General features: G+C 41.8%; 1 protein-coding gene across 1 annotated transcript in view; it reads left to right on the forward strand.

Annotated features, from left to right (window-relative positions):
* Positions 1-10,578, forward strand: part of LOC149442016 (uromodulin-like) — a 53,768-nt gene extending 43,190 nt beyond the window's left edge. The window contains exons 8-11 of the mRNA XM_089656636.1: positions 3,213-3,369; positions 4,560-4,623; positions 7,554-7,592; positions 10,281-10,578. Of these exons, the coding sequence (XP_089512762.1) occupies positions 3,213-3,369; positions 4,560-4,623; positions 7,554-7,592; positions 10,281-10,342 (322 nt within the window). The 3' untranslated portion in view covers positions 10,343-10,578. The remainder of the gene's footprint in view (positions 1-3,212; positions 3,370-4,559; positions 4,624-7,553; positions 7,593-10,280) is intronic.
* Positions 10,579-15,922: the final 5,344 nt, after the last annotated feature.

Here is a 15,922-nt window from a genome sequence, read left to right on the forward strand (position 1 = left end):
TCAGAGAGCATTTGGCAGGCAGTGAGGAGGTGTTGTTTCACCATCTGCTTTAACAGCTTCCTGTCCGCCCTATAGCAGAAATACTGCTACAGGGTGGCACAGCTGTGCAAACTCACGTAAATATACGTGATTTTGCATCTCTAGGTAGGAGGCGCACGTGAGCTGCACGTGCACTACCCACGCTGCGGTTGTCAATCACCGGATCCCGGTCGGTAATTACTTGCCAGTGCCCGGTGATTTCTGAGGATCTCTGGTGGGGAGGAGGACTGTTTTGATTACTAACAGTCCTCCTCCCTGTCAGCTCGGGCACACTGTTTTGGATGGCTGTGCACAGCACAGCCATCCAGAGAAGTGTGATTACAGTGAAGCACACAGACATCGCCCCATAGTAAAACACTCCCAGCATACAGTTAACCCTTTGATCACCCCTCATGTTAACCCCTTCCTGTCCAGTTCCATTAGTACAGCGTCACTGGGGTTTTTTTTGCACTGATCACTGTATTATTGTCACTGGGGATGTCAGTAACACCAAGCCAGATACCCCCAGTGTCAGAATGTCCGCCGCAGTCCTGCTATAAGTCACTGACTGCGGCCATTACTAGTAAAAGTGTAAGAAAAAAAAATCCCAGTATATATACCTCCATTTGTAGACGCTATAACTTTCACATTTAATTTACATGTATTGGGATTTTTTTTAGCAAAGACATGTAGCAGAATACATTTTGACGTAAATTTATGAAGTAATTTGAATTTTTTTATTGGACATGTTTTATAGCAAAGAGTAAAAAATATTTTTTTTTTCTCAAAATTGACTTTTTTTTTATAGCGCAAAAAATGTAAAATGCACAGGCAATCAAATGCCACTGAAAGACAGCTCAGTTCGTAGGAAAAGAAGGACAAAAATGTCATTTCGGTGTGCAATTCATGACCGCACAATTGTCAGTTAAAGTAATGCAGCGCCGTAAAACAAAAAATTGCCTGGTCAGGAAGGGGGGTAAATCCTCTGAAGGGCAAGTGGTTAACCCCTAGAACCCCACTCTAGTGCACTGGAACCACATACATTGCATGCAGTTGTGGGGTGCTTGCAGAGGTGCTCCATTCACTCGAATGTGTCATGTTCAGCAGGCACTGCGCCCACAAAATGCAACAGAGTATACCATTCCTGCCACAGCCACCAAGCAAAACATCATAGTGGCAGCATGTGTACACCCCCAGTCCTGTGTTGCCAACCATCCATAAATTTATAGACAGTTTGTACAAAACAGGCACTTTTCTCTTGTCCATAAATGTTCACAGACAGGAGAAAAGTGCCCATAAAAACACCCTTGCCATGGGCTCTGAACTGTGCATGCACAGTACTGCAACCAGCCAATTAGAGAACTGGGTGTGCACCTGTGCAGTGACATCATGGCACTTTTTAGGCATGGCTTATATTCACACACCCCACCACACAAGTTGAGGCTGAGCCCAGCAGTTCATTGATTGGCTTGCTTTGGAACTCTGCATGCACAGTTCAGAGCCGACAACAAGGGCATTGTTTTTTGTAAGCCTTTTCCTGCCAGCTTGCCCACCAGTGGTTAAAGTATGTTTAAAGGGGTCACTCTGCCAAACTCTGATGTAAGGGGACTCTGCCAGAATATGATGTAGGGGGACACTGTGCCATACTCTGGTGTATGGGGACACTCTGCCAGACTCTGATGTAAGAAGGGGACTCTACCAGATTCTTGTGTAAGGGGACACTCTGCCAGACTCTGATGTAAGAAGGGGACTCTACCAGAATCTGATGTAAGGGGACACTCTGCCAGTCTCTGACCGACTGGTGTAAGGTGGTGGCACTTTGGGGACACTGATGTGCATGTGGTACTCATCCTAACTGTTGCACTCCATATGTTGTTTTGTATTTTACTTACACCTAACCCCTGTACTCTGTACATTATGCATTGATATACAGTAACTAAACCTGACCAAGGTGTTCATTGTCTCAACAGTTGCTGGTTTTAATGAAATTCTTCCTTATGGTAGGCTCAGTAAGGCAGTCTATACATTAGTCGTTTTTTGTTCAACATCAGGGTTTCCACGTGGATGCGGAAATCACTCCCGCTGAGGTATTGTGTTCTGACAGCGGAGAGACTTATCACTTAGAACTGATAAGTGCTGCCAGCTATAACTGGCAGTGCTGGTCGTGTGGAAATTTTCCTAGAAGCTGGTTGTGCGGAAGTCGATTGGTACACTGCCCTACCACCCTCTGACCTGTTGACCCCCAGTACCTGTTATTGATTCCTGTTTTTGTACACTGCTCTGCAGACCTCATACTCTGTGCCCCCCTGACATTTTTTACTGCACCCCCATATCATACTGACTAGATCTGGCCCTGTGTGCTAGTGTGCCGGTAGTAACGTTGGGACAAAGTCACCCAGGGCCAATATGGCAAACTGTGACCAATCCCCTCCTGATGTGCGCACTTCATCATTTTGTTCAGCTAGGAACCCACTCTTAGCTGCCTCAGCGCCTGTCTTACCATCCATTTGCAGTTCCCCAGTCTGCTATTGAGATTTCTAATGAAATTTCACGTGGGCCTGGAAGTGCGCTGTCACGTTGTGGGACCTGCTGTGTGCTCTCCGTCGGTCTACTTATACTGATTGTGAATAGTGTCAGACCAGCCAGAGGCAAAACACAAGCACAAGCAAAACACTAACAGAGGGAAGGGTTTAAAGGGGTATAGTTAAATAGGACCTCCGCCTGTATGCTATACTATATATATAGTACCCTAATAAAGCGCCCCATGATTGCATATTTCCTTTAAGTCAAATGTGGCAAACTCTATCAAAGGCAAAGAAATGAAATGGTTCAATAAGATCATTGCTGATTTCCTTGAGGTGATTGTAGCTGTATTAGTTCACTTGTGACAGAAACAATTGAGTACGGGCCGTGATACTTTTTTATTTCACTAACAAACAATTTTCAGGACAAGCTGCTTGGACCCTGAAGTAGGGGACATACCCCGAAAGGTTGTCCTGAAAGTTGTATGTTAGTGCAAATAAAAAAAGTATCACGGACAGTACTCAATTGTATCATTGCTGATTTACAATCAAGGCAAAAATCAAAACCTAATTATGAAAAGTAATATTTCATTTTCCTAAGTCATGCTAAAACCTGCCAGTTTGGTCAGCAGTGTAACCAAAAACTTCTTGTATGTTTTTTCTTCTTTACAGCTGCCCCCAGGGACCCGTTTCCACAACTGTGTTACAAAATAGAAATGCATTGGAAGCAGCTTTCAGCATAAGCTCATTTCAGTTTCAAAATCAGGCCAATGTATACCTTTTCTGTGATGTACGTTTGTGTGACAACACCACTGAAAAATGTTCTGGGGTAAGTGATAAATACCTTTTCTCTGAAAAGAGGCTGAGATTGTTTGGCAGCAATGAAGCATTTCTCAAGGTGTCCATAGGCATTACATGACAGTTTAGATTGTCTACTGGCTAGGAGAAACATGCCATACACTGTGGTTGATTTGCCTTCCCATTGAGGTACCATTCATGGTAAGAAATCCAGCAGTTGCCACCTATGACTGTGGGTTGTCAGATCTTTACTAGCTGTGAAGATGCCTATTACTGTCCATGACCACCTGACAGTGATTTTTTTCATGACAGAAGTACAGGGTTGCCATTGCTGGCCTCCTTCTGAAAACTGTAGCTGCCTGGCTATATCCGATTAAAGCAGTATTGAACCCAAACCAAAAATGTAATATATTGCAGCTTACCAATGATTAGATGTGTTGGCTGCATTCGTTCTCACAGGTTTTTAAAAAAAAAACACGGCCGTGTGTGGATCTGTTCTGTGAATGGGGTGATGGAATTCTATGAATGGGAGAACTACAAGTACTGACAGTTTTTGTGGCTGTCGGCTTGTAGTTCTCAATGAAGTACCAGGGTGCTGTTGAGTGCATTAGGCACGTCACTGTTTCACCCTGTCATTGTGTAAATGCCTGTATGTATGAAGTAAGAGCAGACAGCTTACACTGACAGCCTGCAGCAGTCCTGCATTGCATCCGTGATCTACTGGTCGCTGGTGAAATGCTTTGCAGGCTCTTAGTAAAAACATAATCAATGCACTTTTTTTTCTTCAAAAAGATGTGCAATTTTTTTTTACAAAGGTGATCTTATCCTTTAAACTGAATGGGTTGTTTCACAAGGAGAAGGTTTACAATAATTTTACGTACAGCATATGGGCATACAGTGTAAAATACATCTTTTGTTGTGGTGCTCAAGAGCCACAGCTTCAGCGTATTTTTGCCTGCAGGAATGCATTACAAAACCTGCCATGTGTGTAGCTGCCGGCACACGCATATATTCACACACACGTATGGATGTATTTTTCCAGACTTAAAATGTAATGTTTTGAAAATCCTGCCTATATGCATGTGTGAATAGATGCTGGTGCTAGCAGTTACTTGTGCCATGCTATTTTTATATAATAAAAATCTAGAATCTCTGTGTGATTTCCTATGATCAGAAAAGTCAGCCAATCTAACAGCTTATGTTTTTTTTTGCTTTCCACAGTGCGGTGTTTCTAAATCCTACAACACAGCTACTAATGAAGTCAAGATAGGCCTAAACTTGGCAGGTATGGCACAATAAATATCATATACATATGTACAGAAATGTTTTCTATTTGTTATGATATTATCATAAGACATAGTCTTTTAGTGCCCGATCACACCGGTGCGATTTCAGGTGTGATTTACGAATTGAAATCGCACCTGAAATCACATCTAATGAATGTAAATGTCAGGGTCTTAACCTGTGCGTTTTGCTGCAGCATGATTTCTAAAGTACCGTATTTTCCGGCGTATAAGGCAACTGGGTATATAAGACGACCCCCTAATTTTCCAGTTAAAACATAGGTTTTGGGCTATACTCGCCGTATATGACTACCCCCCTTCCGAGGCAACACCATTTAAAAACATCAGATTTTTTAATTGAAATGGTTATGACCTACCAGTACTTCAAATCCTTCAAAATCCTCATGTTCATCCTCTCACATCAGTAGTTCATGAATGACATCTTGTGATACGTTTGTAAGACAGTCATCATATGGATCAAATTCCAAATCAGATGGTTACCGCTGGATGTGCGGGAATACGGTAGCTTCGGCTACATACAGTATACAGTATATATACAGCCCGCTGGATGTGCAGTAATGTACATACAGTATACCGCGCTCAGCCAAGCTGGCTCAAAACAAATGTCCGTATGACAGATTCATCTGTCAGCCCGCTGGATGTGTGGTATATACAGTATACTGAGCCAAGCTGTTTCAAAACGTACCGGTACGTCCCTACTGTAATCAGCCCGCTGGATGTGTGTATGTACAGTAGCTGAGGCTACATACAGTATACGCTGGGCCAATCATGGCGAGCGATGTATTCTACTAATGAATACAAAGCCTGCTTGGATTGGCTGAGGTTGTGACATCATCAGCCCACCTCTCTGACTCAGCCAATCCGAGCAGGCTTTGTATTCATTAGTAGAATACATCACTCGCCGTGATTGGCCCAGAGTATACTGTATGTAGCCGCAGCTACCGTACATACACGCATCCAGCGGGCTGATTACAGTAGGGACGTACCGGTACGTTTTGAAACTGATTGGCTCAGCGCAGTATACTGTATATACCGCACATCCAGCGGGCTGACAGATTAATCTGTCATAGGGTCATCCGTTTTGAGCCAGCTTGGCTCAGCGCAGTATACTGTATGTACAGTATTACCACACATCCTGCCAGCTTGACCCAAACAAACTCAAGGTTCACATTTTATACCCCGCGTATAAGATGACCCCCAATTTTTGGGGTATATTTTTAAGTATAAAAAGAAGTCTTATACGCAGTAGTAGTTCTTGCATCACTTTTTCTGCAGTTTTGTCGCGATTTCACATACAGAGAATATATTGGTAATCGCACTGCAAATTGCAAGAAATCATTGAAAATCTTCACAAGTAGCAATAAAATCTTCACAATTTGCACTAAAATTGCACACAATGTGCGCAATTTAAATTGCAGCGGTGTGACCGGTGACTTAATTTATTAATCCTATTTTTATATTCTCTGCACATAATTGGGTGGTTGTCAGCAAGAGTGAAAATAACATCTGTAGTAAATTGACCCCAAAGTGTCTTCACCAATGTCCATCTTTCAGCACTCAATAGGTGTTGGTATCAATGAGTTCTTATTAAGAATTTTAGTTACTTTGCTTCAACTACCTATCAGAATCAGACTTGCTCTACACTACAGGTTTGAATCAGTCTGGGGCTGTAGAAAAATAATTCCACTTCTTATGTTACATTCACACCTCTGTGTGCTTGATGCAGTATGTTTTAAGCACAATTTACTTGCGCTTTGATGCGTTTGATATGTGTTACCATTCATTCCAGTGGAAGGTGCATATTTCTCAGGAAACCACAACATGCAGCAAAAAGGACTTTTCTTTGCACTCCCTACCCACAATGTAGTAAAAAGGCACGAATGTGTCCCTTATAAGAAGACATTGATACGCAAAGCCCAGAGAACTTTCCACTGTTCATGCTTGTACAAGCTAACGCATTGGTCTTCGTATTTGGCGTTCTTCATCTTTGTCTTCCTTTATGTGTGATTCATCACCATTGTCTGTCTTACTTCTCCATGTGGTGGACATATTACACATCCTAACTATGGGCTCATTTACACTGGAATGCAGTACAGGAAACTCACGTTCATGGCATGCATTGTGGGTGTGTGATCTGCTGCGGGTGTCAATATAACCCTAATGACATCCCAAATGTGGAACATTTGCCTGCACCAGATTGCATGGTACCATACTACCATATGATCTGGTACAGTGTGTTTTTGAAAAGTAGTGTATGCACTACTTTTGGTTCGATCCAGTGCGATCACAACAGACTGAGTCTCACAAGAATCACACAGGAATGAGGACTGTGGTCCTGTGCGATTCAGGTGTGAACCCGCCCTAAATAAGACATTCTAGCTCTTGATGGTATGAACCTGTGCTTTGTTCAAACACCCAATTAAGCTGCAAGGGTGGTATCCACAAATATTGAGGACTTTACTACAGTGTTGTAGGCCAATTGCAAAAGTATTCACACCCCAAACAGAGTAATACATGTTCCCTGTTTATGAGAATAATACAATTGTTATTCTGTTGCCCTTAAAATGGTTCTAAAGGCTAAAAGTTTTGAACGCCCCACTAACTGCCCCCCCCCCCCCCCCCATTCCTGAACACTTACCTGCCTCCTCTCACGATCCAGCACTGTCCTGTCTGCAGATCTTCTCCCTTCACTTTCTCTTCTCACAGGAGACTCAGGCAGCAGAGGGAGCTATTGGCTGTTGCCAGCCAAATCCTGGGAGGAGGAAGAGAGGGGGGGCGAGCCATGCTGTGTGTGTCTATTTAATTTCACCGACTTTGCCTGGTGTAGTATACTACTTATTGGGTTTGACATTTGAATAATATTAATAATTTCTTTAGCATTCCATTAATTACTGTTTTGTATTTGATGCAGGTAATTTTGACTATGTGGGAAGTGCTGGAAAACATACAGGTAAGATTTATAGATGATGAAGATGTATACTATAATATACTGTAGAAGAATTAGCTGATAGTTTAGAAGTTTGGAAAAGCTGTCCCTGCAGCTCCTCTTCAGCAAAGAATCCTTTAGTAAATACGGTGATGTTGCTCAATTTAGTTAAGTATCATCTAAATTCTCAGATAAAATGATAGAAGGGGTATTGCTGGGCAGTGGATATGCTTTTATTCCATGAATCCTTTTTCAGTCCTTGCATTGCGGTTATCATTTTAATATGAAATATCTTGCTATTCCATGCATATAAAGCCAACTTAAAGATCAATAGTTGCTGTCATTATGCATCCCCTAGGTCCGGGTTTCTCAACTAGGGTTCCTCCAAAGGTTACTAGGGGTTCCTTGACCAATGAGCAATTTCTGTCTCCCAGATAAGTTCCCACTGACACCATTGATCTTTTTAGCTATCTGTAAGGGGGTGATTCTCAGTGACCACAAGTGTAAGAAGCATTCTTCCCGCTGACCATCACACTAATGTATCATGAGCAAGGCTGCTGTTAAGAAACCCCAGGGCCCCATACAGCAAACCAGACAGGGCCTTCCCCCCAAAAAAAGCACAGTTTACTATACTTTGGTTATGAATGAACACAGTGAGTGATCGGTACCGAGCACTCATTGTGTTCATCCAGGAAGGAAAGGGGCTGGTAAAATGTGACATATTTACTGGACCCTTCAACCACTCTCCAACCCGAAGGATCCTATTTTGTGCTTGCAGCTGCTGGTAGGAAGGAGGTGAGGATAGCTGGCAGCACTAATGGGGGGTTGGGGCACACAGGGGGCCAGATCAGCATGGGAAAATGTAGGGTGCACAGGGAGGGTGATACAGTGTGACAGGGGGGCAATTACTGGAACCGATCCCCTGTATGGCTTTCTCTGCAGCAGCTGAAAGCCAGTGGGAAGGGGAAGAGAAGAAGCCAGCTTACAATTGCTGCAGAGAGCTATACAGGGGATCGGTTCCAGTAATTGTACCCCCACCATGCCAATCACCCTCCCTGCCCACATTTGATTCACCCAGCTGCCTGGGCCCCCCTGCTGGCCTGGGCCCTGTACAGGAGGACTGGTGGTACCCCCTTACCCACAGCCCTGATCATGAGTTAAAGATATAGTATTTGTAGCTGAGGTTCCCTGAGACCGAAATATCTTTTTAAGGTTTCCTCTGCATTGAAAAGGTTCAGAAAAGCTGATATGGAGTCTGTATTAACTAAAGCATATGAAAAATAGCAGGGGAAAGGTTAAGAAAGTCTGGGTTAGGTGTACACTTTTCCTTGATGTTTAGTCAGGAAGGACCAGCAAAATAATTTTCATCTCGCACAATTATATTAGTTGAGGAGGCCAAACTGTTTCACATATTAGTCCAATTGCAATATTCCCAATGCACACGTCCCTGAAGATGGCTGTTCGGTGTTGGTGGGTGCTGCAGTGACCACCGGCTAGGAACCGTAGACACTCAATGTGAAAAAATTTAAAATGCTTTCCAATTCACCCAATTAAAAAAAAAAACTTTGAAGAAAACCAGAGAGAAATGTTGTAGTCTACAAAACTTCAAAGAAAACCAGAGAAAACAGTTGTAATCTAGATGTTGTAGTCTATTGGTAACCTCCTGAAAATTCAGGTTTTTTTAGCTACCATGCTAATCCTCTAACTTCACAGAGCCAGTCAGTCAGTGAGCCAGAACAGATATGTTTCGCCTCAATATTAAAGCCAGGGCTGACAGAAACTAGCATTTTCAGATGGAGGGCAACATTGTTAGCTCCTATTCAGGGGCGGACTGACAACTCATGGGGCCCCCGGGCAATAGGAGATCATGGAGCCCCTGTGTCCTTGCCCAAACTCAAAAAAGCCTATGACAAAGGTACAAGGGGCATCTCATGGGGCCCCCTACTGCCCCCGGGCCCTCGGGCAGTGCCTGAGTTTCCAAATGGTCAGTCCGCCCCTGCTCCTATTTTTCTGTCATTGTCAATGTCATTTCATAGAGGTATAAGTAATTGTTAATAGCCCAAGCAGTGTGTGTAGCTTTCCAGTCGGCTGTTTGTGGAATGGTGGACACTGAGAACTGGAAACACATTGATTTTGTTATGGCTGTGACCAAACAAGGACATGAGGGGAAATTTCGCAATGGGGACACCTGTTCTGGTGGCAACTTCTAGGGGATTTTCCCTCACTTTTTCTCACTGCTCTAAATAATGATTAAGTGCAGGAATTCCTACCAATAGGTGTAAAGTACAAGTATATATTTATCCAAAAATTCCCTTAGCCCCTTCTATATTCCCCTTATCAATACAATCTGATATGTTACACACAAGCTACCCACGGAGGTTTGTATTTACCTCTTCCAGTGGCCCCTGCGCCATCTGCTTCCTGGCCAGAGAAATCTAGTGGCAGGCGGCCTTTGCTTGCCCAATAATGTCTCATAGACTTGGCTGCTCCTGCAGCATGGGTACATCCTATTCAAGTCTATAGGACCTAGTGGGACCTAGTGTAGATAGTGTTTCCTACAATCTTCCCGAAATTAGATAAGGATTATAGTATGGTTGTGTTGTATTCTCTCCAATAAAGAAGCCATGTATGAATACTAAAGAGACATACAGTTTTAGACATGAAAGCATTTTCCATGTTTTTAGTACCTTAAAACTATTTTTTTTTCTCTAGCTGCATCCTGGGCTCTGCTGGCTGGAATTCAACTAGCTTTTGTGTTTATCAAGTTCTTCTAAGAAGATCTGAAATCATCTCTTTGTGGTCAGCCATGGCATATATACTTGATTAAATCTTAAGGCAAATTAACTTGATTATTTCTTTTCTGTATTGGACTGAGATATCAGACTCTGCGCTGTATTTTTGCTCCTTGTATGGAGTCTTTCTTTAAAGCGGAACTTCACTCTCTTGGTCGCTTGATTATTTGTAATCCTTATGATGTTTGCATTAGTAAATAAATGGAAGGCATACAATATTTACCTGGTGTAAACTTTTTTTTTTTTTTACATTTCTTCAGTTAGTTCCTGGTTTTCATGCCTAAGTAAATTATGTCATATATCTCAAGTGTCGTCAGGAGGGGAAGAGGGGAGGGGAGGTTTTCTCAGCTAAGCACACCCTCCTGTCTGCATGAGTTAAGGGCAGATTGATTCCAGGAAATAAATGGTACATGAATCATCTGCCCTTATTCAAGATGCCACAGCCAGAAATTCTATGGGGTGCTTTTCAAAGTGATTTTGCAGCAAAACAATGGATGGATGGGGGGGGGGGGTGAGGATGCCTTGTATATAATAAATGAATTAAATAGCGTTTTCATTTTGTGGTGCTCAGATCCAGTGTAGTTCCACTTTAATGAGGTGTCTGTCCATTCTACTGTCTGAGCCAGCAGCTAAAAATGTTGTCTTTAAACAAAAATAAAAATCTTCAATCAGTATTAGAATGTGTTAAGTGTACATAAATTCAGTAGATCTGTAAAGGTATCATACAAAGCAGTGCAGCAGTACGGATACTACAGTAGCAACATTAATTCTAGACCTAAACATCAATGTAGGAAGTTTGCACACTTGAGTTACCTGTAGGCTGGGAGATTCTTACAAATTCAGTTCCTAAAATTCCAACACCATCATGTGTTGTTATATGCAGTTGAATCAGGTGTCTACAAACAGAGACAGTATAATAAAGCATATGTCTATATTTTCACTAAATATTTTCATTACACAGAGTCAATGACATCACCCCCTCCCTTCGGTTTCTAATACAGAGCAGGGTTTCTCAACTAGGGCTCCATGGATTGAACCCTAGGGTTCCTCCAAAGGTTGCTAGGGGTTCCTTGAGCAATGAGCAATTTCTGTCTCCCAGATAAGTTCCTACTGACACCATTGATCTTTTTAGTTATCTGTACAGGGGTCATTCTTCCCAATAACAAGTGTAAGGAACATTCTTCTCACTGACCATCACACTAATGTCCCATGAGTTGTAGTTATAGTCATTTTTAGCAGGGGTTTCCTGAGACCAGACAATTATTTCAAGTGTTCCTCTGTGTTGAAAAGGCTGGGAAAGGCTGATATATAGTCTGATTTACTGAAACAAATGAAAAACAGCAGGGATACATTCTAAAGTATGTTGGTATCACAGATACTAATGCACACAGATTAATATTCATGATTGTACATTTATGTTGAATGTGTATGGTGTGGCTGTAGTAAGTTGTGCATGTTCAATATACTGTACAAGTAATGATGCATCTGTGACTTCTGTTCATATAATGTGTGCTACATCTTACCTTTAAATAAGTTAAAACTAAATCAACCAAATCCACATTGCGCTAAAACACCAAAACCGGTATTCTTTACTGTTGTGAGAAAAGGCAGCATATGTACAGGCATTTATCATTGGAGGTTAAAATCAAGCATCAACATGTGAAATTGTGTATGCCAGTCCGTGTTTGCAGGTTTTTTTTTTTAAATTTTGGAAAGTATAGAGAACGTTTAGATCCTCTGTTTGTTTGTTTTTTATGCTGTCTGTGTTCCTGCTGTGTATATTCTCTTTATCAATGTGTCCTGGTGGCCACCACTATCAGAAAGAGAAAGTGATGGGAAATCAAAGTGTAGCCCTGTTTTGGGGGGGGGGGGGTTATGTGAAATGGCCCACACCAAACAAGCTATGGCACTAACCTGTATATGAGTAGGCAATCCTGAGCCTTCGCTATATGGAAGAGGGGGTTGTGATAATACAAATGGCAGTGCCTCCACCTAGAATAGGGATCCTGCAATTGAGGAGACTCACCCCTTTCTAGGAATGTAACAGGTAGACAACTTAAAGTAACTATACATAGCAGTATTAATGCACCCAGCTTATATTTCTAACATGAAAACATGTCACCACACCTGTATGAGATTAATGCAAAGTTTATATAAAGCAGCCACATAAAACAGGATGCATAAGAATAACATTCAGGAATTACAATTTACCATAAATTGGGAGGTTGCAATTATACCCGGGTATATGTGCATGTAGTATACAGAATACCTCCAACCATGGGTTATAGCGCAGTCCGGTTGCAGGGGCCCCTGGAGAGGTGAGAGTCAATAAGATGCACACTTCCACTTCAGATGCTGCGATGGCATCCAAGTAACACGTTCTATGCGGATGATTGCACGGCTTGTCTGAAGATCAGCGATGCATCACCTAAAAGGATAAAATGCCCTATCTATCCTTACTCTTAGTCCCTATCCCTAAACTGGGCTGTCACTGCAACCGGGCCTCTATCTGTCTAAGTGGCCGTCGGATGCCTAACCTACCTCTAGCCTAATCTTATCCAACGCTCCTTATGCTAATCCTAGCTAAAGGGAGATCCAGACCAATAAGGCTATTTAAGCAAAGAGGCTGCAAAGATACACTGCAATTAACAGAAAGTTCACCTGACAGTCTTATGCAGGTGAAAACACTGATCTATATAAATATATGACAACTATAAGGATTCTGCAGTGTGTAAATAGAATAATGATAATGAACCACAAATCTCTCTCTTACAGAGATATTAGGGTTCCAATACAGAAGTTGAAATATAACAGAGGCAGACCTAATCTGCTTCAGTAACAACTAGATAGATAGCAGCCTTGTTAATCTGGATCAATACTCACAGAATCACCATACAGTTCTCCCCAGATACACAGCACATGGCAGGCTGGCACCCTCTGCCTGATACTTCCTGGAAAACAACTATATAACATCCTGGGGTTTCTTGACCTCCTTGCAGGGGCAGGAAGCACACCTAGGGACTTGTCTGCAATGGGACCTCTATGGTAGTGGCTGTATATGAATGTAAACAAACCACAACTAGTGTATAAAATAACAGTTCCCTACAAAAGATTTTACAGTTGTCACCAAGACAGTAGATGAGGGTAAACTTTCAAAGCAGGAACATTGTTCTGTTGACAGTGTAATTCCCCTAACTTTGTAGAGGGGAACTCTCATTCCCTTTTGCATCTCTAGGACAGGAAGTATGGGAAATTCTTCCCAAATGGATCCATAAACTTTAATTACTGTGCCACAAGGGAAAGTTTCACAAACAATAATACAGCTCAGCAAAAGCATTTAACCACTTGCCATCCTAAGGATTTACCCCCCTTAATGACCAAGCCTATTTTTGCTATTCGGCGCTGCACTATTTCAACTGATAATTGCGCAGTCATGCAATGCTGTACAAAAAATAAATTTACATCCTTTTTTTTCCACACAAATAGAGCTGTCTTTAGATGGTATTTGATCACCTGTGTGCTTTTTATTTTTTGCATTATAAACAAAAAAGACCAAATATTTTGAAGAAAAACTATATTTATTACTTTTGGCTATAAATAATATATAGTAAACTCAAAGTTAGTCATAAATTTAGACCAAAATGTATTCTGCTACATGTTTTTGGTAAAAAGAAAATCCCAATAAGTGTATATTGATTGCTTTGTTTGAAAGTTATAGCGTCTACAAACTATGGTATAGATACTGCAATTTACACCATTTGTTTGCTATACAGTGCTGCACTAGTTTAACTGAGAATTGCGCGGTCATGCAATACGGTACATAAATGAAATTTACGTCCTTTTTTTCACACAAATAGAGCTTTCTTTTGGTGGTATTTGATTTGTGCGCTTTATATTTTTGGCGCTATAAACAAAAACGTTTTAAAAAAAACATATTTTCTTATTTCTGTCATAAAAAATATCCAAAAAACTCAAATTTCGTCAAATGTAGGCCAAAATATATTCTGCTACATGTTTTTGGTTAAAAAAAATCTCAATAAGTGTATATTGATTGCTTTGTGTGAAAGTTATAGCATCTACAAACTATGGTATAGATAATGGAATTCACACAGCTTTTACTTTCTGACTGCCCATCACATTTCTTGAGCTGCTAAAATACCAGGATAGTACAACCACCCCCAAATGACCCCTTTTCGGAAAGTAGACACCCTAAGCCAGGAGTGGGAAAACTGTGGCCCTCCAGCTGTTGTGGAACTACAAGTCCCATCATACCTCTGCGAGTCATGATGCAACTGTCAGCCTTTTAATGCCTCATAGGACATGTAATTCCATGACAGCTGGAGGGCCGCAGTTGCCCACCCCTGCCCTAAGCTATCTGCTGAGAGGCATATTGAGTCCATGGAAGATTTATTTTTTTCCACAAGTTTTTGGAAAATAAACTTTTTTTTGTACACAAAGTTGTCATTTAATGTAAAAGCAATCCTAGTGGCTAATTGCTGCAGGATTGCTTTTACAAGTAGCGGGAGACGATGATACCAGGATAATGCCAGCTGCTGTAAGCATCATCCTGGTATAACCATTCAAAGTCCAGTGATGTACCAGTAAGTCGCTGGCCCTTGTTAGGTATATATGATATGTTCTTTTTTTTATGAAGCCTCAGGTCTGAATAAAAATAGAATACATTTTTTGCTGGGGAGTATAGACATCTGCAAATTTTTGGTTAAGGTGATTTGTGAGGGGCTGGGTTTTGGTGGAGCCAGTCAAATTCAGGGTCACACTGAGGACGACAGAGTGTATTGTCGTTGAAATGCATAAAACACATTATACTCTCATATCTATGCCTGGCCATGGCAGCAGAGAACACGGGCATAGGATGAATCGGTTCTGTGGACCAATACAACCGCAATTCATTTTTTCAGCAATGCCCATGTTGAGGGTTAGGCCCCAAAAAAATTAAAATTTGGAAACTGTAATGGGTTTCCATGTAAATGGTCTGGCAAGATTTGAATTTGGGTTGGTGGCAATAAATTGTTGTGCATATAAATTGCTTTGATCCCCAATCAATGCATACAGATCTTCCGTGAAAAACCGCTCCAAAAAATCAAGGGGAGTAGTTAAATTTGCTGTTTCCACCTGAATTCCGGGTTGGGAAGTGAATGGGGGAAGTACGAACACTGCGGTTTTGTGTGCAATGTACACAGTGACCTACTGACACTGCACTTGCTAGGGAAGAAGGGGGGGGGGGTAAGTATAGGGGCTAAATGCAGGTGCTGGCAGGTGCCGTGGCTGATCCCGCTAACGCTGTGTTTTTGGGGATACTAATGTGAACGCTGGTATAGTGCTGATCTGATCACAGATATTGATCCGTTCAGACACTATATTAGCAATGGAGGTTTATTTTGTATGAGCGTGTTCCTGGCAATCAAGGGGTTAAATGTGATTACTGGTGTACTGACAGGCAATCTGAGGCTATCTGGGAGAGGCGTGAAAACCACGGGAGTGTGCATCACGTATATATACACACACGTGAGTTTGCGCACCCATGCCACCCTGTAGCAGTAT

This window comes from Staurois parvus, unplaced genomic scaffold (genome assembly GCF_062004578.1).
Source record: "Staurois parvus isolate SC_StPar_1 unplaced genomic scaffold, SC_StPar_1.0 ptg000922l, whole genome shotgun sequence".
In the NCBI taxonomy this organism is placed as follows: Eukaryota; Metazoa; Chordata; class Amphibia; order Anura; family Ranidae; genus Staurois; species Staurois parvus.